Here is a 23,153-nt window from a genome sequence, read left to right as displayed (position 1 = left end):
GATCCCAGAAATGATCTATATGCACAAAAAGCTTATTTCTCTAATTTTTTTTGTCACAAATTTGATTACATCCCTGTTAGTGAGCATTTCTCCTTTGCCAAGATAATCCATCCAGCCAACTGATGCGGCATTTCAAGAAGCTGAATGAACAGCATAGGTGCACCTTGTGCTGGGGACAATAAAAGCCCACTAAAATGTGCAGTTTTGTCACACAACACAATGCCACAGATATCGCACGTTTTGAGGGAGCGTGCAATTGGCATGCTGACTGCAGGAATGTCAGCCAGAGCTATTGCCACAATTAAATGTTTTATCTACCATATACCGCCTCCAATGTCAGTATGTTCAACCGGCCTCAACCGCAGGCCACATGTATGGCATTGTGTGGGTGAATGGTTTGCTGATGTCAGCGTTGTGAACAGAGTGCCCCATGGTGGGGATATGTTATCGGCAGGCATAAACTACGGACAATGAACACAATTGCATTTTATCGATGGCAATTTGAATGGACAGAGATACCATGATGAGATCCTGAGGTCCATTGTCGTGCCATTTATCTGCTGCCATCACCTCATGTTTCAGCATGATAATGCACAGCCCCATGTTGCAAGGATCTGTACACAATTCCTGGGTCTGAAAATGTCCCAGTTCTTCCATGGCCCACGTCCTCACCAGATATGTCACCCGTTGAGCATGTTTGGAATGCTCAGGATTGACGTGTACGACAGCGTGTTCCAGTTCCCGCCAATTTCCAGCATCTTTGCACAGCCATTGAAGAGGAGTGGGACAACATTCCACAGGCCGCAATCAGAAGCCTGATCAACTATGCGAAGGAAATGTGTCGCGCTACATGAGAGAAATGGTGGTCACACGAGATACTGACTGGTTTTCTGATTAACACCCCTACCTTTTTTTCTAAGGTATCTGTGACCAACAGATGCATATCTGTATTCCCAGTCACGGGAAATCCATAGATTTGGGCCTAATGAATTTATTTCAATTGACTGATTTAGTTACAGGAATTGTAACTCAGTAAAATCTTTGAAATTGTTGCATGTTGCGTTTCTCATTTTGTTCAGTATACCCGATGACATTAAGTCCTATGCCTTTTTAAAAATGTAATAAGGATTTAGAGAAAGATGCTCTCTTCTGACTGTAATTTAATCAAATGGCTCATGGCTCAGGAGTTAGGCACTGGCGTAGCGGAACTATAAATAGAAATTGAAATGCATCTCTGACTTCATTGTACCTGACATTTTTAAATCCGGAATAAATTCAGTTCAGGCCTGGCTGATATGGGTCCACATCCTCTTATTCAACATGGATTATTAAGAAATGACTAGCTTCAAAATGGAGATGAGACACTAAAGGATTGCAAAAATAGGCCAGCAATATTTATCTGAACTTTGCACTGACACGTAGCCCAATCAGCTTATGGTTATAACATCCATGTACACTGAGTGTACAAAACATTAAGAACAGCTTCCTAATATTGTTTTGCACCCCCTTTTGCCCTTAGAACAGCCTCAATTCGTCAGGTCATGGACTACAATGTGTCGAAAGCGTTCCACAGGGGATGCTGGCCCTTGTTGACTCCCAATGCGTCCCACAGTGGTGTCAAGTTACCTGGATATCATTTCAAATCAAATTGTATTTGTCACATGCGCCGAATACAACGGGTGTTGACCTTACAGTTGGGGATGCAGGAAATATCGGTGAGCATATCGGAATTGGACAATATTATCTAAAAATGCCAACATCGGCATCGTCCCGATGCCTAGTTTAATGCCGATGTGCAAATCCGATGTCAAAGCTGAAGTGCATACCTATACAAGTGCGTAGAGGATGTAATGACGGCACAAAAAATACAGCGCCACACAGAACAAAAGCAGAAAAATACTAAGCACATACTTCCAAGTCGAGCAGTCATTTGAAAGAGTAAGAACATTTCAGAGGCAAAATCCAATAACGGCAAGATAATGGAATTCTTTGCCCTTGACAATCAACCGTCCTCCGTCGTGGATGATGTTGGCTTTCCCCGACTGGTCGAGCCCCGGTACACACTATTTTTCAGATGTTGCCCTACCGGAGTTGCACAGAACTGTTGAAACGTACATCTATGATCCACTTGCTATGGGCGTCACTGCTATTAGCTTCACGACTGACATCTGGACCAGCGATGTCAGCCCCATGGGCATGCTGAGTCTGACAGCACAGTGGGTCGATGAGGATTTCTTACTGAGCAAAGCCGTATTGCTCAAGAATGTTCTGGTTCTCATACCGCTGCTGCCATTTCAATGGCATTTGAGAACATGTTTGAAACTTGGAAACATGAACACACTCCTAGCGCCATTCGAACAACTGCTGGATGGAAAGGTGGAAACGAACACAGTGACAGTGCGCACCGAGGAAGAGAGGCCACGGACAGACAGCTGAAACTTCACTGCTTGACATGTATGATGAAATCCTGGTGGAGAATGAAACGACTGAACAAATTAACAACAAAACAGCACAGCCAGTAAGTGAAAGAAATAGGTTTTGATTGTTTTACTGGTAATGGGAACATCAAATCAAATTGTATTTGTCACATACACATGGTTAGCAGATGTTAATGCGAGTGTAGCGAAATGCTTGTGCTTCTAGTTCCGACAGTGCAGTAATATCTAACAATAATGTCTAACAGTAATATCTATCAAGTAATCTAACAATTCCCCAACAACTACCTAATACACACAAATCTAAAGGGGTGAATGAGAACATGTACATGTAAGTATATGGATGAGTGATGTTGAAGGTGCAATAGATGGTATAAAATACAGTGTATACATGTGATATGAGTAATGTAAGATATGTAAACATTATTCAAGGGGCATTATTTAGAGTGTAAACTGATATTTGAAAATAAAAGAAACCTTAACTTGACAACAAATTAGATATTGGCAAAACAAACTAACAGTTAAAACTAAGTAAATATAAATAAACATATCTAGTATTGGCACAATGAAAGTGACTAGTGATCCATTTATTAAAGTGGCCAGTGATTGGGTTTCAATGTAGGCAGCAGCCTCTCTGAGTTAGTGATTGCTGTTCAGCAGTCTGATGGCCTTGAGATAGAGGCTGTTTTTCAGTCTCTCAGTCCCAGCTTTGATGCACTTGTACTGACCACGCCTTCTGGATGGTAGCGGTGTGAACAGGCAATGGCTCGGGTGGTTGATGTCCTTGATGATCTTTTTGGCCTTCCTGTGACATCGAGTGCTGTAGGTGTCATGGATGGCAGGTAGTTTGCCCCCGGTGATGCATTGTGCAGACCGCACCACCCTCTGGAGAGCCTTGCGGTTGAGGGCGGTGCAGTTACCGTAGCAGCCTGTGATACAGCCTGACAGGATGTTCTTGATTGTGCATCTGTAAAAGTTTGTCAGGTTTTTGGGTGGCAAGTACAATTTCTTCAGCCTCCTGAAGTTGAAGAGGCACTGTTGCGCCTTCTTCACCACACTGTCTGTGTGAGTGGACCATTTCAGTTTGTCAGTGATGTGTACGCCGAGGAACTTAAAACTTTCCACCTTCTCCACTGCTGTCCCTTCGATGTGGATGGAGGGTGCTCTGCTTTTTCCTGATGTCCATGATCATCTCCTTTGATTTGTTGATGTTGAGTGAGAGGTTTTTTTCCTGAAACCACACTCCGAGTGCCCTCACCTCCTCTCTGTAGGCTGTCTCATTGTTGTTGGTAATCAAGCCCACTACTGTTGTGTTGTCTGCAAACATGATGATTGAGTTGGAGGTGTGCATGGCTACGCAGTCGTGGGTGAACAAGGAGTACATGAGGGGGCTGAGCACGCACCCTTGTGGGGCCCCAGTGTTGAGGGTCAGCGAAGTGGAGATGTTGTTTCCTACCTTCACCACCTGGGGGCGGCCCGTCAGAAAGTCCAGGACCCAATTGCACAGGGCAGGGTTGAGACCCAGGGCCTCCAGCTTGATGATGAGCTTGGAGGGTACTATGGTGTTGAATGCTGAGCTGTAATCAATGAACAGCATTCTTACATAGCTTTTCCTTTTGGACATATGGGTTAGGGCAGTGTGCAGTGTGATGGCGATTGCATAGTCTGTGGACTTGTTGGGACGGTACGCAAACTGAAGTGGGTCTAGGGTGGCCGGTAAGGTGGAGGAGTTATGATCCTTGACTAGTCAGTCTTTCAAAGCACTTCATGATGACAGAAGTGAGTGCTACCGGCATTAGTCATTTAGTTCAGTTATCTTTACCATCTCGGGTACAGGAGCAATGGTAGCCATCTTGAAGCATGTGGGGACAACAGACTGGGATAGGGAGCGATTGAAAATGTCAAGGACTCGGCTAGGGATGCCGTCTGGCCACCAGCCTTGCGAGAGTTAACACGTTTAAATGTTTTACTCACGTCAGCCATGGAGAAGGAGAGCGTGGTGGCGCAGTCCTTGTTAGCGGGACTCGACTGTGTCACTGTATTATCCTCAAATCGGGCAAAGAAGGTGTTTAGTTTGTCTGGAAGCGTGACGTCGTTGTCCGTGACGTGACTGGATTTATTTTTGTAGCCCATGATTTCCTGTAGATCCTGTCACATGTCTCGTGTCTGAGCCGTTGAATTGCGACTCCACCTTGACCCTGTACTGGAATTTTGCTTGTTTGATTGCCTTGCGGAGGGAATAGCTACACTGTTTATATTCAGACATATTCCCAGACCTCTTTCCATGGTTAAATGTGGTGGATTGCACTTTCAGTTTTGCGCGAATGCTGCCATCCATCCACGGTTTCTGGTTAGGGTAGGGTTTAATAGTTACAGTGGGTACAACATCTCCAACGCACTTCTTTATAAACCGAGTCACCGAGTCAGCGTATAGGTCAATGTTGTTCTCTGAGGCTGACCAGAACATATTCCAGTCCGCGTATTCAAAACAATCTTGAAGCCTGGCTTCCGATTGATCGGACCAGCGTTGAATGGTTCTCGTCACCGGTACATCCTGTTTGAGTTTCTGCCTATAAGACGAAAGGAGCCAGATGGCGTTGTGGTCGGATTTGCCGACCATACGTAAATGCCAACAAAATAACTTTTTGGTCAGTGTGATGTATGGTGTGGTGTGTGTATGTGTAACCTTTATTTAACTAGGCAAGTCAGTTAAGAACAAATTCTTATTTACAATGACGGCCTACCCCGGCCAAACCCAGGCGACGCTGGGCCAATTGTGCGCCGCCCTATGGGACTCCCAATCACAGCCGGATGTGATACAGCCTGGATTCAAACCAGGTATGGTAGTGACGCCTCTTGCACTGAGATGCAGTGCCTCAGACTTCTGTGTGTGTGTGTGTGTGTGTGTGTGTGTGTGTGTGTGTGTGTGTGTGTGTGTGTGTGTGTGTGTGTGTGTGTGTGTGTGTGTGTGTGTGTGTGTGTGTGTGTGTGTGTGTGTGTGTGTGTGTGTGTGTGAACTATTTAACTGTACTGGATGCTTAAAAGGCTGCAATTTTTTAAAATATCGGTTATTGGTATATGTATCGGGTTTTTTGGCAAGGAAAATATTTGATATCGGTATCAGCCAAAACTTACTTTCTTTCTTTCTTTCTTTCTTTATTTCTTACTTTCTTACTTTCTTACTTACTTACTTACTTACTTACTTACAGTGAAATGCTTACTTACAAGCCCTTAACCAACAATGCAGTTTTAAGAAAAATAAGTGTTAGGTAAAAAATAGATAAGAAATAAAAATAATTAAAGAGCAGCAGTAAAATAACTGTAGTGAGACTATATACAGGGGGTACCGGTACAGAGTCAATGTGCAGGGGCACAGGTTAGTTGAGGTAATTGAGGTAATATGTACATGTAGGTAGAGTTAAAGTGACTATTCATAGATAATAACCAGAGTAGCAGCAGCGTAAAAGAGAGGTGGGGGGACAATGCAAATAGTCCGGGTAGCCATTTGATTAGCTGTTCAGGAGTATTATGACTTGGGGGAAGAAGCTGTTAAGAAGCCTTTTGGACCTAGACTTGGTGCTCCGGTACCGCTTGCCATGTGGTAGCAGAGAGAACAGACTATGAATAGGGTGGCTGGAGTCTTCGACCATTTTTAGGACCTTTGTCTGACATCGCCTGGTATAGAGGTCCTGGATGGCAGGAAGCTTGACCCCAGTGATGTACTGGGCCGTACGCACTAACCTCTGTAGTGACAGAGGCCGAGCAGTTGCCATACCAGGCGGTGATTCAACCAGTCAGGATGCTCTTGATGTTGCAGCTGTAGAACATTTTGAGGATCTGAGGACCCATGCCAAATATTTTCAATCTCCTGAGGAGGAATAGGTTTTGTCACGCCCTCTTCATGACTGTCTTGGTGTGATTGGACCATGATAGTTTGTTGCTGATGTGGACACCAAGCAACTTGAAGCTCTCAACCTGCTCCATTACAGCCCTGTCGATGAGAATGGGGGCGTGCTCGGTCCTCCTTTTCCTGTAGTCCACAATCATCTCCTTTGTCTTGATCACATTGAGGGAGAGATCTGTCTCTCCCTATAGGCTGTTTCATCATTGTCGGTGATAAGGCCTACCACTCATCGGCAAACGTAATGATGGAGTCGTGCCTGGCCATGCAGTCATGGATGAACAAGGAGTACAGGAGGGGACTGAGCACGCACCACTGAGGTGCCCCCGTGTTGAGGATCAGTGTGGCAGATGTGTTGTTACCTACCCTTACCACCTGTGGTGGCCCGTCAGGAAGTCCACGATCCAGTTGCAGAGGGAGGTGTTTAGTCCCAGGGTCCTTAGCTTAGTGATGAGCATTGTGGGCACTATGGTGTTGAACTCTGAGCTGTAGTCAATGAACCGCATTCTCACGTAGGTGTTCCTTTTGTCCAGGTGGGAAAGGGCAGTGTGGAGTGCAATAGACATTGCATCATCTGTGGATCTGTTATGGCGGTATGCAAATTGGAGTGGGTTTAGTGTTTCTGGTATAATGGTGTTGATGTGAGCCATGACCAGCCTTTCAAAGCACTTCTTGGCTACAGACGTGAGTGCTACGAGTCGGTAGTCATTTAGGCAGGTTACCTTAGTGTTCTTGGGCACAGGGACTATGGTGGTCTGCTTGAAACATGTTGGTATTACAGACTCAGTCATCTCCAGGGACTGGTTGAAAATGTCAGTGAAGACACTTGCCAGTTGGTCAGCGCATGCTCGGAGTACACGTCCTGGTAATCCATCTGGTCCTGCGGCCTTGTTGAACCTGTTTAAAGGTCTTACTCACATCGGCTATGGAGAGCGTGATCACACAGTCGTCCGGAACAGCTGATGCTCTCATGCATGCTTCAGTGTTGCTTGCCTCGAAGCGAGCATAGAAGTAATTTAGCTAATCTGGTAGGCCCGTGTCAATGGGCAGCTCTCGACTGTGCTTCCCTTTGTAGTCTGTAATAGTTTACAAGCCCTGCCACATCCGACGAGCATCTGAGCCAGTGTAGTACGATTCAGTCTTAGTCCTGTATCAACACTTTGACTGTTTGATGGTTCGTCTAAGGGCATAGTGGGATTTCTTATAAGTGTCTGGGTTATATCCCGCTCCTTGAAAGAAGTAGCTCCACCCTTTAGCTCAGTGTGGATGTTGCCTGTAATCCATGGATTCTGGTTGGTGTATGTACGTACGGTTACTGTGGGGGTGACATCATCGATGCACTTATTGATGAAGCCAGTGACTGATGTGGTGTACTCCTCAATGCCATCGGAAGAATCCCGGAACATATTCTAGTCTGTGCTATTAAAACAGTCCTGTAGCTTAGCATCTGCATCATCTGACCCCTTCTTTATTGACCGAGTCACTGGTGCTTCCTGCTTTAGTTTTGGCTTGTATCCAGAAATCAGGAGGATAGAATTAAGGTCAGATTTGTCAAATGGAGGGCGAGGGAGAGCTTTGGATGGTGGACCATTCTTGATACACACGGGAAACTGTTGAGCGTGAAAAGCCCAGTAGCATTGCAATTCTTGACACAAACCGGTGCGCCTGGCACCTACTACCATACCCCGTTCAAAGGTACTTAATGCTTTTGTCTTGCCCATTTACCCTCTGAATGGCACACATACACAATCCATGTCTCAATTATCTCAAGGCTTAAAAATCCTTCTTTAACCTGTCTCTTCCCCTTCATCTACACCGATTGAAGTGGATTTAACAAGTGACATCAATAAGGGATCATAGCTTTGACCTCGATTCACCTGGTCAGCCTGTGTCATGCAAAGAGCAGGTATTCCTAATGTTTGTACACTCAGGCATTTACAGCTAAATACCATACATTACAGGTTTCTCATAATGACAGGCAGTTGTTATCTGACGTCACAGTGGCACGAAACGCAGACATTTTGTGTTAAATAAAGTATCAGATACTGACAGATAGCAAAGGGAGGCGTATGAGGGATGCTGCAAGGAATATGTTAGAAGTTGAGCCAACATGGAAAAAACAAAGAAGACACTGACAAATCTGTGGACAAATATCGTTTTTTTTTTATCTATATCACCTGTACCTGTAGCCAGTTTCCAAGATGTTTAAAAAAACAATTCAACTTCACATGAATAAAAACATGCTCTGTCACTGGCCAGGGGAAATGTTATTTACATTATGACTTATTCGGGACACCTGGTTAGCAATTTTGATTGAATAGGGCTAAACACTCTTTGTGGAAGACTTGAATCCTGTGGAGTCAGTGTCCCGTCGAGGTGGTCTGGGTGGCTGGACAACAGAGAGAACCTCCTTCGCATACAGTGTGTCATGGAGTCCTGCTGCCCGGAGGGCCTGTTCAATCCTCACTCTCGGATCAGACACAATCTGGAAACCAACAGAGGAAATGATAATAGGGATCTGGTCAAAAGGAGTGCACTATATTGGGAATACGGTGCCATTTGGGACGCGCTGTTGTAAGGTCCAAAAGGCATAAAAAAAAATAGATAAGGACGATACAGTCACACCCTTGTTCATAAATTTTTATGATATTTTGCAATTCTAGTCAAACATGTTTTCATATGTTTCCAAACATTCCTCAGTTAAACCAAGGTGATTTAGTCATCGATCACGTTTTCAATTGGAGGAGATGATCTAACCGTCACTGGCCTGATTATGCAATAGACTGCAGGTACAAACCAGTGTGCTTTCCTGCACAGTGGAGTCGTGACACAATGTACCAGACAGATGTACTGTATGTAACTTCACCCACAGGCCTCAAGGGGATTCTGTTTAAAGGTCTGTCTGCATGAGGGTAAGGTTTGTTGACCCAGGTAAAACATTATTGTGAAGGATTTTTCTGGGTTTTTGTATGTCAGTGAGTGAGGCAGTAAACACAAAATATTACATTGACACAAAAAAGAGCTTGGTGGGAGGAGCTATAGGAGGACGGGCTCATTGTAATGGCTGGAATGGAATCACTGGAACGGCATCAAACATAAACCACGTTTGACCCCGTTCCATTCATTCCATTCCAGCCACAATGAGCCCGTCCTCCCACCACCCTCCTTGGACTGACACACGTTAACAACCTTGGGAGCTACTGGAGAGGGCGCAGTGGGGGAAAAGGCAGATTGACGTGTGTTGACTTGAGAGCAGAAAGTAAAGGACAGTGGCAGGCCAGACTCACCTGAGAGTCTGTGTACGTGTTGAGGTGATATAGGGGACGTTGCAACCGAAACTCCTCTCCGCTCTGCTGCATTATCCGGCCTCTCCAGGCCTCCGTATCTCCCATCATCCTCTCTGGGTCTGGCTCTGCCACCACTGCCACCTTAACCGTTTGATGAAAGCCTAGTCATTTCCTTGTATTTCCCTATCCCACCAGTAAGTGGCAGTGAAGCCTCAAAACCAACGTGGAACAGCAGGGTCAAAAGCGGCCAGAAATGTTCTCCTCCGTGACATCTTTTAAATGTCAGATCCAATAAGGGAAGTGAATGGGAATAAGTACTGATAAAGAGACGTACCTGATTTCTCAGGGCCTCCAGACGACTGTCTCTCTCCTCTTCCTCTTTTAGGTGCTGGAGCGCCTGCGCCTCCCTCTCCTGCCTCCGCTGCAGCAGCGCCTCCTCACGAAACTGCACCCTGAGGGCAGGAGGGTACAGAGAGAGGGGAGGGAGAGAAGCGGGCAAGGACATCAGCCCTCAGCCCAGGCAACACCTATCTGTGGTGGCACAGCAGCCCTGCAGGCTGGGAGAGCGTTATGGGCTGCCAGAGAGCTGCTCCTCGGTTTCAGCAGCAGCTACAGTATCTCATGTCCTCAGTGCTCCTCACCCTGGCCTGACTATCTCAACCCTGTCTCTCTCTCTCTCGTTCTCCTAGCACTGTTTAAATGCCAGGGACTTGAAAGGGGGCTTGAATGCTAGAGAGGACCGTGGAACAATAGGAGACTGAAAACTAAAAAGAAAATGGCAACTTATCGAATCATACCAGGGGTTCCTAAAATTAGATATTTCAAACTAATTCTTTAATTTGTCATGGAAAAACATATAAATGACTCCATAAATGATGCACCATTCAAAATAAAGGTGTTTTATGAGCACTGTCCAAATAAGCCATAGGGGCGAACAAAGAACTGTCTGTCAGCCAGGTGTTGGGCTCTCTCCTTGAGGCTAAGCTGCTGCCCATGGTGCATGCTTACCTTTCCTTATCTCTCTTAGCTTGCTCTGCCATGAATCTCCTCAGCTCTGTCAATCTCTGCTGATCTCTCCTCTCCAGCTCCTCTCTCCTCCTCTGTTTCTCTGCATAGTACTGCTTCACCTAAGATATACAGGGAACGAACGTTCACAAAATAAACCAAAAAGTTGACAGTAATGCCTGGAGCAAGCGAGTGAGCACGAGGGAAACTTTAGTGTGATGTCATCGCGTCCTATTGATCGTGACGGTGTGAAATCAGATAAGAGTAAATCAAATGAATGAGACGATAGTTCATTGTCTGAGAGATGACTGTGTACAAGTATATGTAATCCATTTCAGCCTAAATCATTAATCAGAGATTCTCCCAGCTTTCCTGTGGTACTGTAGCAGGCCCCAAAGGAGGGGCGCAATCAAACAAGGCTGGCACCAATACACACCCTGGGGCGATACCAAGGGGCACTGAGGGTCAGGGACCACACACTTCTACATACACGCATGGCCACACACACACACACACACACACACACACACACACACACACACACACACACACACCACACACACACACACACACACACACAATCATACCTCATTAAGCTGAATACACAATTAATCAAGCTAATGAAAATCCTCATGACACTTTTCCACTTTTCTGACAACCTTAATAATAACATATACGGTAATATTATGTTACATATCCGTGGAGTTAAATCACCCAAATGAACTTGGGCCATGCCTACAGTATATTGGATACTAAGATGTTATTATATATTGCCATAGAATCTGAGGAGCAAAGACCCATTTCAAACATAATGTGACTGGGGGCAGTGCAATATGCTGGAGCGTGGCAGGTGTAAGGATTAGGGGGTCTTTACTTTTTCCTTCTGCAGTGACCTCATGGCCGAGTCTCTCTCCTGCTCCCTCCTCAGTCTGTCCTCCTTTTCCTCCTGCTGCCTGCCAGCAATGGCTGCCTCCAATCTGGCAACCTCTTCTTGATGGGCACGCCATTTCTGCAGCTGGACACACACACACAGGCATGTAGGTTAGTGCCAATCAAAGGCTGCCTCTCTGGACCGAATCACGTTGCCAGATGCCCAGCTGGGTACCATCCCCAGGGTCTGGTGGGAATGAAAAGGGAAAAGAGGTCTTGAAACAGCGCCTCACAGCACGTTAGAATACCTCAGGACAGTACCGAGACACAGAAAACCCTGCTCCCACACTGTAATGTAGCTATTTATGCACTATCCTGCACAACACTTACTTTTTATTTTTTATTTTACCCCTTTTTCTCCCCAATTTCGTGGTATCCAATTGTTGTAGTAGCTACTAACTCCTGTACGGGCTCGGGAGAGACGAAGGTTGAAAGTCATGCGTCCTCCGATACACAACCCAACCAAGCCGCACTGCTTCTTAACACAGCGCATCCAACCCGGAAGCCAGCCGCACCAATGTGTCGGGGGAAACACCGTGCACCTGGCCACCTTGGCTAGCGCGCACTGCGCCCGGCCCACCACAGGAGTTGCTGGTGCGCGATGGGACAAGGACATCCCTACCGACCAAGCCCTCCCTAACGAAGCTAGGCCAATTGTGTGTCGCCCCACGGACCCCCCGGTCGCGGCCGGTTACGACAGAGCCTGGGCACGAACCCAGGGACTCTGATGGCACAGCTGGCGCTGCAGTACAGCACCCTTAACCACTGCGCCACCCGGGAGGCCCCCACAACACTTACTTAACCAACAACCTGTTGCTATAAGCCATTGTCTCACAGCTACACACACTCCAACACATACCACCCACCCAGTCAGACCTGTGTAAACACACACGCTCCACATATGCAATCAGACTCAGTGAAAGTGCGAGCACACACACATGTGCATGCACCCACACACACACGCACACACGCACACACGCACACACGCACACAAGCACACAAGCACACACACAACAATAGTTGAGGAGTAAGTGACAGGTTGGTTATGCATCAGGGTCCCTGTGGCACGGTGTGCACTGAAGTGTTGCAATCCAAACAGGCAGACAGATTTACAGATCCATCAACACAGAGCTTAGGAACCCCCTAAAGAGAGCCAAGCATTATTAACACAGTCTATCACACATTAGCACCAGCATCATCATCAATCCAATCAGCCTGCCTGTCTGCCTGCCAGCCTGCCTAAGAGTAATCAACAACTGGCTGCTGTCTGTTTGTTTGGGGGAAGCTTAGAGGAAAGACCCTGCCCTGCCTTAATCAAATGACATCGGGGTATGTCTCAAATGGCACCCTATTCCATTTAGTGCACTGCTTTTGAGTAGTGCACTATAGAGACAAAGCAAGAAAACGTGTTTCACTGTACTACTGCACGTGACAATAAAACGTGGAACTTGGAATAGGGTGCCATTTGGTACGTAGACTTGGGGATGGAAAGATCTGGAGGTTTATGCTTACATTAAGGCCTCTTGTGGGTTTAATAGAAGAGTTATTAGTTATGATGCAAGACAGAGGCTCAACCTCTTAGAGGAAGCATCAGCTGTATTTCTCATCAACCACTCACTTTACAGAACTTTTTGACTCAACTTTATTGTCACTCAACTTTGAGATAACTCAACTATTCTCACTCAACTTTGAGATAAGATAAAGGCTGTGGGGAAATGTTGGTTGCGGCTCTGTGCATACATAGAAACACGTAATAAAACATAGACAAGGACATACACAGACAATAAATACAGGTAGAAAAAGTGCATGAGCAATCAATGACTCATCTGAACACTAAACACATCAGTACACTCTGTCAACTACAACATCAACTGAAGGCCAACCCGCAGCTCCAACTTGTGGTTTCAAACATCCAGGAGCCTCACTACCACTGGAACTTCAAGGTTGAACCTAATTCAAATCAAATATAACAATTAAATATAAACCTCAGATTGCCTGTAGATCAGAAATGTGGTAATTTTGTCTCTCAGTCTCCAATTTGCCAGGATAGTGTCTAGTCATCCTTGTTGTGGTGAGAGGGAGAGACAGAGAGAGAGAGAGATAGAGAGAGAGAGGAAGTGAGTGATAGAGAGAGAGAGAGGGGAAGTGAGTGATAGAGAGAGAGAGGAAGTGAGTGAGAGAGAGAGAGAAAACGAGGGAGAGAGAGAGAGGGGGGGAAGTGAGTCAGAGAGAGAGAGAGATAAATAGAGTGGAAAAGTGAGTGAGAGGGAGAAAGAGACCAGAGACCAGAGAGAGACCTTAAATTTGATGTTATTGAGCAGCCTGTGGATAGGAGGCTGGTGGGAGAAGCTATAGGAGCACGGGCTCATTGTAATGGCTGGAATGGAATAAATGGAATGGAATCAAACACATCACACATATGGAAATCACGTTTGACACCGTTCCATTTATTCAATTCCAGCCATTACAATGAGCCCTGTCATGGTACCACCTGTCACCAGAGGGCGGCAGAGACCGTCCTAGAGACATTAACGACTGTTACGACTTCTAGAAGTAGTGGGTGGAGGAGTCAGGATACGTGGATATTTATTTCCAAACAACAGAGGTCAATGCCACACACAAGGGCACATAAAGACCCAGTCCAAACAAACAGAACGAAACTGTTCGGAAAAGAGAATCCACAAAATATACACACACCAATAACAGAAAAACAAGCCCGCACAAAAGCCGGCGGGCCTACCGGGTTTAACCTGATGACGGGTTAGGGTTCCCTTTTGTGAACGACCCCTCCCACGTTCAGCTGGAACGTGGCGCATGGAACGCAAAAATATTCTTAGAAATATTTAACCTCCACACATGAACAAGTCCAATACCTCAAATGAAAGATAAACACATTGTTCATCTACCCAGCATGTCAGATTTGTTAAATGTTTTACGGCGAAAACACACCACATATTTATATTAGACCACCACCGAAACAAAGACAAGAGGCAGCCATTTTGTCCCAGAAAATATAAAATTATAAAAGCAGGATTAAAAAATAAATCATTCACTAACCTTTTGAAAATCTTCATCAGATGACAGTAATATGACATGTTACACAGTAAATTTTTTTTTTCAATAATATGCCATTTATATCCATAAATGTCCATTTACATTGAATTCATGTTCAGAAAATACTCAAAAATGTCAGCAGAAAATATAGGTAGCGCCGCAAGATAACGTAAATAGACATCATAAACTTTGACTAAATATACATGTTCTACATATAGTTAGAAAGATACACTGCTTCGTAATGCAATCGCTTTGTTACATTTCTTTTTAACGTTACAGAAATCGCTCACTATTCAATATTTTGAGACGGCGCTCAGATATAAGCAATATTTCTCCGCTATGTTGGAGTCAACAGAAACACATAATTTCAGCATAAATATTCCCTTACCTTTGATGGTCTTCGTTCAGAATGTACTGGAAGGGTTCATACTTACCCAAAACATTGTTTAGTTTCAAGTCTTGTGTCTTTGTATTAGCATCTGCTAACAATATCAGCTGAAATGCACCAAAAATGTCCTCTGGTCCGGAAAAGTTGCGCATCAAAACTTCAAAATTACATATTATATGTCGACTAAACAGGTCAAACTAAGTGCAGAATCAAGCTTTAGGATGTTGTAAACATACAAAACAATTTTCAATTCAACCGGTCATTGTTAGTTCTCCTCCGGAGTGCTGGAACAAAGGAATGGCTGGGACCAATTCGCGCCCTAACGCACAGGTATTTTCTCGCGGCACTCACTCAATTCACTCCCATAGGGCCAATTCTCGCGGGATTTGAACGATTAAACGCTCTACTGAATGAGGACATCTAGTGGAAGACATAGAAAGTGTCCCCAGATCCATAGCTGGTTGGGAAGGGTGGGGGCGATCACGTCAAAGTTGCCCCAACTTTCATGACCACAAAACTAGGTTGGAAGAATGCCTGCCCTTGAGTTCTGCTATACTTACAGACATAATTCCAACGGTTTTAGAAGCTTTAGAGTGTTTTCTATCCAATAATAATTATTATATGCATATATTAGCAATTTTTGACAGATTTTTTTTCAGTTTACTATGGGCATGCAATTCCTCCAAAGGGGGCAGTATTCTGCCTAGCCTTAAGAGGTTTTAAATAGCCCAAAACAAAAACCCAAACAAGATACAGGTGAAACTAATCAGACAACACTAAATGAAAACAGAAAAGGGGATCGGTGGCAGCTAGTAGGCCATCGACGGCGACCGCCGAGCGCCGCCCGAACAGGAAGAGGCACAATCTTCGGCGGGATTCGTGACAACGACACTCAAATGTGTCCTATTTACCCATTATGATTTCCCTGTTAAAAGAGGTGTTTTCTGTTGTCCTTTGCTGAAGCTTGAATTATGTGCCATGTGCGTTTGTCTCCTGAGTGAGTTTACAAGACTTAGTGTTTGTTGTTGTCCATCATACTGCTCCGGGAGGCCTAGACGACATCCTGATCTTCTCCAAGACCCTTCCGGAACACATCCTGCACGCCCGCCAAGTCCTGAGACGCTTGCTGCAGAGTCAACTATACCTCAAGATTGAGAAGTGTGAGTTCCATGTTTTCCAAGTCTCTTTCCTGGGCCACATTATCTCTTCCGCCAGCATCCAAATGGACCCTGTAAAGGTTAGGGCGGTCACTGACTGGCTCCGTCCCGCCTCACTCCAGCGGTTCCTTGGGTTTGCCAATTTTTACAGACGTTTTATATGGAACTTTGGTGCGGTAGCAGCGCTTCTCACGACCCTAACCCTCAAGTCCCAGACCCATTTTGGCTGGACCCTCGAGGCTGACAGGGCATTCATGGAGATCAAGGGAAGTTTCACCTCCGAATCCATCCTCGTTCATCCTGATCCTACTCGTCCCTTCGTGGTAGAGGTGGACGCCTCGGACACCGGAGCAGGGGCGGTCCTTTTACAGCGGAACGAGGGGGACAAAAGAATGCACACGTGCATTTCTTTCCAAGCGGTTTTCGCCAGTGGAACGCAACTACGATGTAGGGAACCCGGGAGCTCTTGGCAGTCAAGTGGGCCCTTGAGGGGTGGAAACACTGGTTAGAGGGGGCACCTCATTCTTTTGTGATCTGGATGGACCATAAGAACTTGGTCTCCATTCAAGAAGCCAAGAGGTTGAACGTTCGCCAGGCTAGGTGGAACCTGTTTTTTAACAGATTCAACTTCACTCTAGCCTATTGCCCGGGATCCAAGAATCAGAAAGCAGATGCCCTGGCCCTCTAACGAGGAGAGGGAGTCCGAGCCCATCATCCCCAGCTCCCGCATTGTGGCTCCCGTGTTATGGAGTATAGAGACCACGGTACGACAAGCCCAGACCAGAGAACCTGACCCCAGTGGGTGTCCCACTAACAGACTTTATGTTCCGCAATCGGCCCGCTCTCGAGTACTACAATGGGGACACTCCTCTGAATTAACTGAGAATCCAGGGGTTAATCGGACCACTGGAGTTCCTGAGGCAGAAATTCTGGTGGCCCAACATGATTGAGGATGTGAGCAAGTCGTCACAACAGCGACCAGCTGGGATGCTCCAACTAGTCGGCCCTGGTCCCACCTGTCTTCGTGAGTCGGTGAGTCTCTCCTCTGGGTTCCACCCACAGTCGAATGGGCAAACGGAGCGGGCCAACCAGGAGCTGGAGAAGTTCCTCCGCTCTTTTGTCTCCACCCAGGCCAGCAACTGGAGCAAGTTCCTCGCCTGGGCAGAGTAGGCTCCCAACACACTGCCGAACTCGCCGTTCGATTGTCAGTTCGAGTCCCCCCCCCCCCACGTTTCCTGATCAAGAGGCGGACGTGCGGACGTGCCATCAGCCGAGGCGTTCATTCGACGATGTCGCCGCACCTGGATCAGAGTGCGATCACTCTTGCTTCGCTCATCTGCCCTCAACCAACACCAGGCAAACTGTCAACGAAGGCCTCTTTGGCTCCTCCAACCGGGTCAACGAGTGTGGCTGTCCCCTCATGATCTTCCCTCAAAGGTGGACTCGCGGGCCTCCCAGGTGGCGCAGTGGCCCCCTGGGCCAGTCTCCCGTCTCAAGCTGGTAAGGACAAGTCCCTTCTCTCCCCTCACACCTGCCGCTCTAACTTCTTGAGTGTAGGGGCAGGATTAAAATTTTTGGCTAAAAAACATACCTATTTGAAAGGCCCAGAAACTAGAATATGAATATAATTGTCAGACTAGGATAGAAAACACTCCAAAGTTTCTAAAACTGTCAAAATATTGTCTGTATAACAGAACTGATATTGCAGGCGAAAACCGTAGGAAAATCCAACAAGGAAGTGCTGTTTTTTCTGAAAGCTCTCTGTTCCATTGTCACGTTCTGACCTTTATTTCCTTTGTTTTGTATTCATTTAGTATGGTCAGGGCGGGAGTTGGGTGGGCAGTCTGTTTGTTTTTCTAGGTTTTGGGTATTTCTATGTTTCGGCCTAGTATGGTTCTCAATCAGAGGCAGGTGTCATTAGTTGTCTCTGATTGAGAATCATACTTAGGTAGCCTGGGTTTCACTGTGTGTTTGTGGGTGATTGTTCCTGTCTCGGTGTTTGCACCAGATAGGGCTGTTTAGGTTTTCTCACGTTTATTGTTTTGTTAGTCTATTCATGTATAGTTTTCTTTATTAAAGAACCATGAATAGAAACCACGCTGCATTTTGGTCCGCCTCTCCTTCAACTCAAGAGAACCGTTACATCCATTGGATGCCTTGCCTCCATTTAAAGGGATATCAACCAGATTCCCTTTCCTATAGCTTCCTCAAGGTGTCAACAGTCTTTAGACATAGTTTCAGGCTTTTATTTTGAAAAATTAGCCAGAAAGATCACATTGCGTCAGTGGATAGCTGGGTGTTCGCAGAGTTTTGCTTGCGCAACAGAGTGGGGCAGCCATTGTCTCTTCCTCTCCTATTGAAAAAGCTACAGTCCCGGTTGATATATTATCGATTATATATTTTTAAAACAACCTGAGGATTGATTATAAAAAACGTTTGACATGTTTCTGTGCACATTACGGATACTATTTGGAATTTTCGTCTGCGATGTCGTGACCGCTCGAGCCTGTGGACTTCTGAACATAACGCGCCAAACAAATGGAGGTATTTTGGATATAAAAATAATCTTTATGGAACAAAAGGAACATTTATTGTGTAACTGGAAGTCTCGTGAGTGCAAACATCCGAAGATCATCAAAGGTAAGCAATTTAATTTATTGCTTTTCTGACTTTCGTGACCAATCTACTTGGCTGCTAGTGTTTGTAATATTTTGTCTACTGAGAGAGATGTTCTTACATAAACGCTTGTTATGCTTTCGCCGAAAAGCTGTATTGAAATCAGACACACTAGGTGAATTAAAAAACAAGCTAAACTGTGTTTTGCTATATTGCACTTGTGATTTCATGAAAATTAAATATTTTTAGTAATTTCATTTGAATTTGGCGCGCTGCAATTCAGCGGGTGTTGATGAAAATGATCCCGCTAACGGGATGGGTGCGTCAAGAAGTTAACGACACTCAGGAGTGTCCTATTTACTCATTATGATTTCCCTGTTAAAAGATGTGTGTTTTCTGTTGTACTTTGCTGAAGCATGAATTATGTGCCCTGTGCGTTTGTCTCCTGAGTGAGTTTGAGACTTAGTGTTTGTTGTTTTTCAAGTGTTACTGTGATCCTTCCATGACTGTTTCTCAGTAATGTATTATGTTTGTCCTTAACCACTGATTCCTTGTCTGTCCCCTTCTCTGCACCTGGGTCCAACCTCACCATGTCACAAAGCCCGTCCTCCTTAAGCTCCTCTCACCAGCCTCCACTGATACATGAGTACTGGACCAAACTCTCATATGAAACTCTTAGAATATTAAGTAAAGTAAGCATTGTCCAAGCCAAAACAGCCAATAGAGCAGGAGCCTATTTCCTGTTTCTGTAGCTTGATGTAGTACTGGTACACCCCCTGGAAAGGACGCTACTCTGTCACAGAATATTATGAATATTATGCTGTTATTAATTACTAAGTTAGACAATTAATTAGATATTCAAGGATTGCTGCACTTTACTGTAAGTTCCTGTAAGAGCCAGAGTGCATAGATGTAGTCTCTCTCTGTCAACATATATTACGTGTTTTGAATTTGATACAGTGCCTTGCGAAAGTATTCGGCCCCCTTGAACTTTGCGACCTTTTGCCACATTTCAGGCTTCAAACATAAAGATATAAAACTGTATTTTTTTGTGAAGAATCAACAACAAGTGGGACACAATCATGAAGTGGAACGACATTTATTGGATATTTCAAACTTTTTTAACAAATCAAAAACTGAAAAATTGGGCGTGCAAAATTATTCAGCCCCTTTACTTTCAGTGCAGCAAACTCTCTCCAGAAGTTCAGTGAGGATCTCTGAATGATCCAATGTTGACCTAAATGACTAATGATGATAAATACAATCCATCTGTGTGTAATCAAGTCTCCGTATAAATGCACCTGCACTGTGATAGTCTCAGAGGTCCGTTAAAAGCGCAGAGAGCATCATGAAGAACAAGGAACACACCAGGCAGGTCCGAGATACTGTTGTGAAGAAGTTTAAAGCCGGATTTGGACACAAAAATATTTCCCAAACTTTAAACATCCCAAGGAGCACTGTGCAAGCGATAATATTGAAATGGAAGGAGTATCAGACCACTGCAAATCTACCAAGACCTGGCCGTCCCTCTAAACTTTCAGCTCATACAAGGAGAAGATTGATCAGAGATGCAGCCAAGAGGCCCATGATCACTCTGGATGAACTGCAGAGATCTACAGCTGAGGTGGGAGACTCTGTCCATAGGACAACAATCAGTCGTATATTGCACAAATCTGGCCTTTATGGAAGAGTGGCAAGAAGAAAGCCATTTCTTAAAGATATCCATAAAAAGTGTCGTTTAAAGTTTGCCACAAGCCACCTGGGAGACACACCAAACATGTGGAAGAAGGTGCTCTGGTCAGATGAAACCAAAATTGAACTTTTTGGCAACAATGCAAAACGTTATGTTTGGCGTAAAAGCAACACAGCTCATCACCCTGAACACACCATCCCCACTGTCAAACATGGTGGTGGCAGCATCATGGTTTGGGCCTGCTTTTCTTCAGCAGGGACAGGGAAGATGGTTAAAATTTATGGGAAGATGGATGGAGCCAAATACAGGATCATTCTGGAAGAAAACCTGATGGAGTCTGCAAAAGACCTGAGACTGGGATGGAGATTTGTCTTCCAACAAGACAATGATCCAAAACATAAAGCAAAATCTACAATGGAATGGTTCAATAATAAACATATCCAGGTGTTAGAATGGCCAAGTTAAAGTCCAGACCTGAATCCAATCGAGAATCTGTGGAAAGAACTGAAAACTGCTGTTCACAAATGCTCTCCATCCAACCTCACTGAGCTCGAGCTGTTTTGCAAGGAGGAATGGGAAAAAATGTCAGTCTCTCGATGTGCAAAACTGATAGACATACCCCAAGCGACTTACAGCTGTAATCGCAGCAAAAGGTGGCGCTACAAAGTATTAACTTAAGGGGGCTGAATAATTTTGCACGCCCAATTTGTTAAAAAAGTTTGAAATATCCAATAAATGTTGTTCCACTTCATGATTGTGTCCCCCCATCTATTTTGTGTTGACTATTTCTCAATCTAGTAGGCTACTCTCACAGATACATTCTCTCTCTGGGTCTATCACAAATGGCACTCTATTCCCTCCATAATGCACAACCTTTCACCAGAGCCTACCCATTGGGAACACACTGTTTAAATCAACATGGTTTCCATGTCACTTGAATGAAATTTCGTGGGCCCTAGTCAAAGTAGGGCGCGCTAATAGCGTTTCAATCCGTGACGTCACTCGCTCTGAGACCTTGAAGTAGTTGTTCCCATTGCTCTGCAAGGGCCATGGCTTTTGTGGAGCGATGGGTAACGATGCTTCGAGGGTAGCTCTTGTCGATGTGTGCAGAGGGTCCCTGGTTCGAGCCCAGGTAGGGGCGGGGAGACAGACGGAAGCTAAACTGTTACATATAGGTAATAGAGTGCCATTTGGGACGCACCCTCCGAATGTGGGTGCGGATGTGAAAAATCACACCAGAGAAAAGCTAGGTTTTTAAAACACACACACACAATTGCACCATCAATCAAGCTAGATAAGATAGGCGGGTGCTTAATGTTGGGAACTGGAGAGATGTGAGCAGTGCAAACAGCATGTGTGTGTGTGTGTTTGTGCAAGTGCCTCTTTGTGTTTATTATGTCCTCTCCTATATTTGAGTATGTAAATATTAAAAACCAAACAGAACAGCGAAGTGGCCATCATAGCTACCTTAAACCAATCTTACTTCATATTCCCCAAGCTCCCGAGAAAAAACGAAAAACCATGCCACAACAGTGGCTGAACTGATTGGGTATGTCTTGCTTGTTTATTGCTGGTTAGAGAATGCATCTTCGAGAGCGCAAGAGGAATAATACACTCATTACATACAGTCTACAGCAATTCATCACTACAATCTAATTTTCTGTGCCTCACTGCAAAGTACAAACATACTTTTTGTACATGGCAGCCTAAAAAAATGAAGACTAAATCTAGAAATGTCAGAATGATAAAAGCACAGCGGCCTTTTACATCTGCAAAACCTGCCTTCCCCAAAGTGTTTGTTTATATAATTTTAACATAGCTCAGAGTTTTGCTTCTGAGCACTCACTGACAGACTAACCAATGAGAGATCTGCCATTTTCAGGTCTTGCCATAGATTTTCAAGTAGATTTAAGTCCAAACTGTAACTCGCCCACTCAGGAACATTCACTGTCTTCTTGGTAAGACACTCCAGTGTAGATTTGGCCATGTGTTTTAGGGTATTGTCCTCCTGAAAGGTGAATTCATCTCCCAGCGTCTGGTAGAAAGCATACTGAACCAGGTTTTCCTGATTTGACTGTCAAATTCCATTTCTTTTTTATCCTGAGAAAAGGGTATACAAGGGTATTTGGGTTCAAGTATCCATGGCAATGTCCTTACAAGTGATGGTCTTAAAATGGGGGCCAGAGCAATGTACTTTAATGACTTAACCTTTCACGGCTAGGGGTTCCGCTAGCAGAACGTTTCGACAACATCCAGTGAAAATGCAGAGCGCGAAATTCAAAATAAATTAGAAATATTTAACTTTCATACAATCACAAGTGCAGTACACCAAAATACAGCTTAACTTCTTGTTAATCTAGCCACCATGTCAGATTTCAAAAAGGCTTTACGGCAAAAGCCAGGACAGCACCCCATCAAACACATGACAATCATAATTCAACCCGCCAGGCGCAACACAAAACTCAGAAATAACGATATAATTCATGCCTTACCTTTTGAAGAGCTTCTTCTGTTGGCACTCCAATATGTTCTATAAATATCACAAATGGTCCTTTTGTTTGGTTAATTTCGTCGTTATCTCCAAAATGTCAATTTATTTGGCGCGTTTGATTCGGTTAAACACCGGGTTCCAACTCGCCCGACATGACTACCATTTATCTAATAAGTTACCTGTAATCTTGGTCCAA

The 23,153-nt window shown here is 44.9% G+C and overlaps 1 protein-coding gene across 1 annotated transcript in view; it reads right to left on the bottom strand.

The window, feature by feature from the left end:
• Positions 1-8,338: 8,338 nt before the first annotated feature.
• The window catches only part of LOC110501515 (coiled-coil domain-containing protein 148), a 47,598-nt gene continuing 32,783 nt past the window's right edge, over positions 8,339-23,153 (bottom strand). The window contains exons 11-15 of the mRNA XM_036958887.1: positions 11,503-11,643; positions 10,632-10,750; positions 9,958-10,075; positions 9,624-9,764; positions 8,339-8,821 (exon numbers count right to left, since the gene is read on the bottom strand). Of these exons, the coding sequence (XP_036814782.1) occupies positions 8,660-8,821; positions 9,624-9,764; positions 9,958-10,075; positions 10,632-10,750; positions 11,503-11,643 (681 nt within the window). The 3' untranslated portion in view covers positions 8,339-8,659. The remainder of the gene's footprint in view (positions 8,822-9,623; positions 9,765-9,957; positions 10,076-10,631; positions 10,751-11,502; positions 11,644-23,153) is intronic.

Source organism: Oncorhynchus mykiss, chromosome 22, assembly GCF_013265735.2.
Source record: "Oncorhynchus mykiss isolate Arlee chromosome 22, USDA_OmykA_1.1, whole genome shotgun sequence".
In the NCBI taxonomy this organism is placed as follows: domain Eukaryota; kingdom Metazoa; phylum Chordata; class Actinopteri; order Salmoniformes; family Salmonidae; genus Oncorhynchus; species Oncorhynchus mykiss.
The sequence above is the reverse complement of the archived record's forward strand: the minus strand, read 5'-3'. Positions and strand labels throughout refer to the sequence as shown.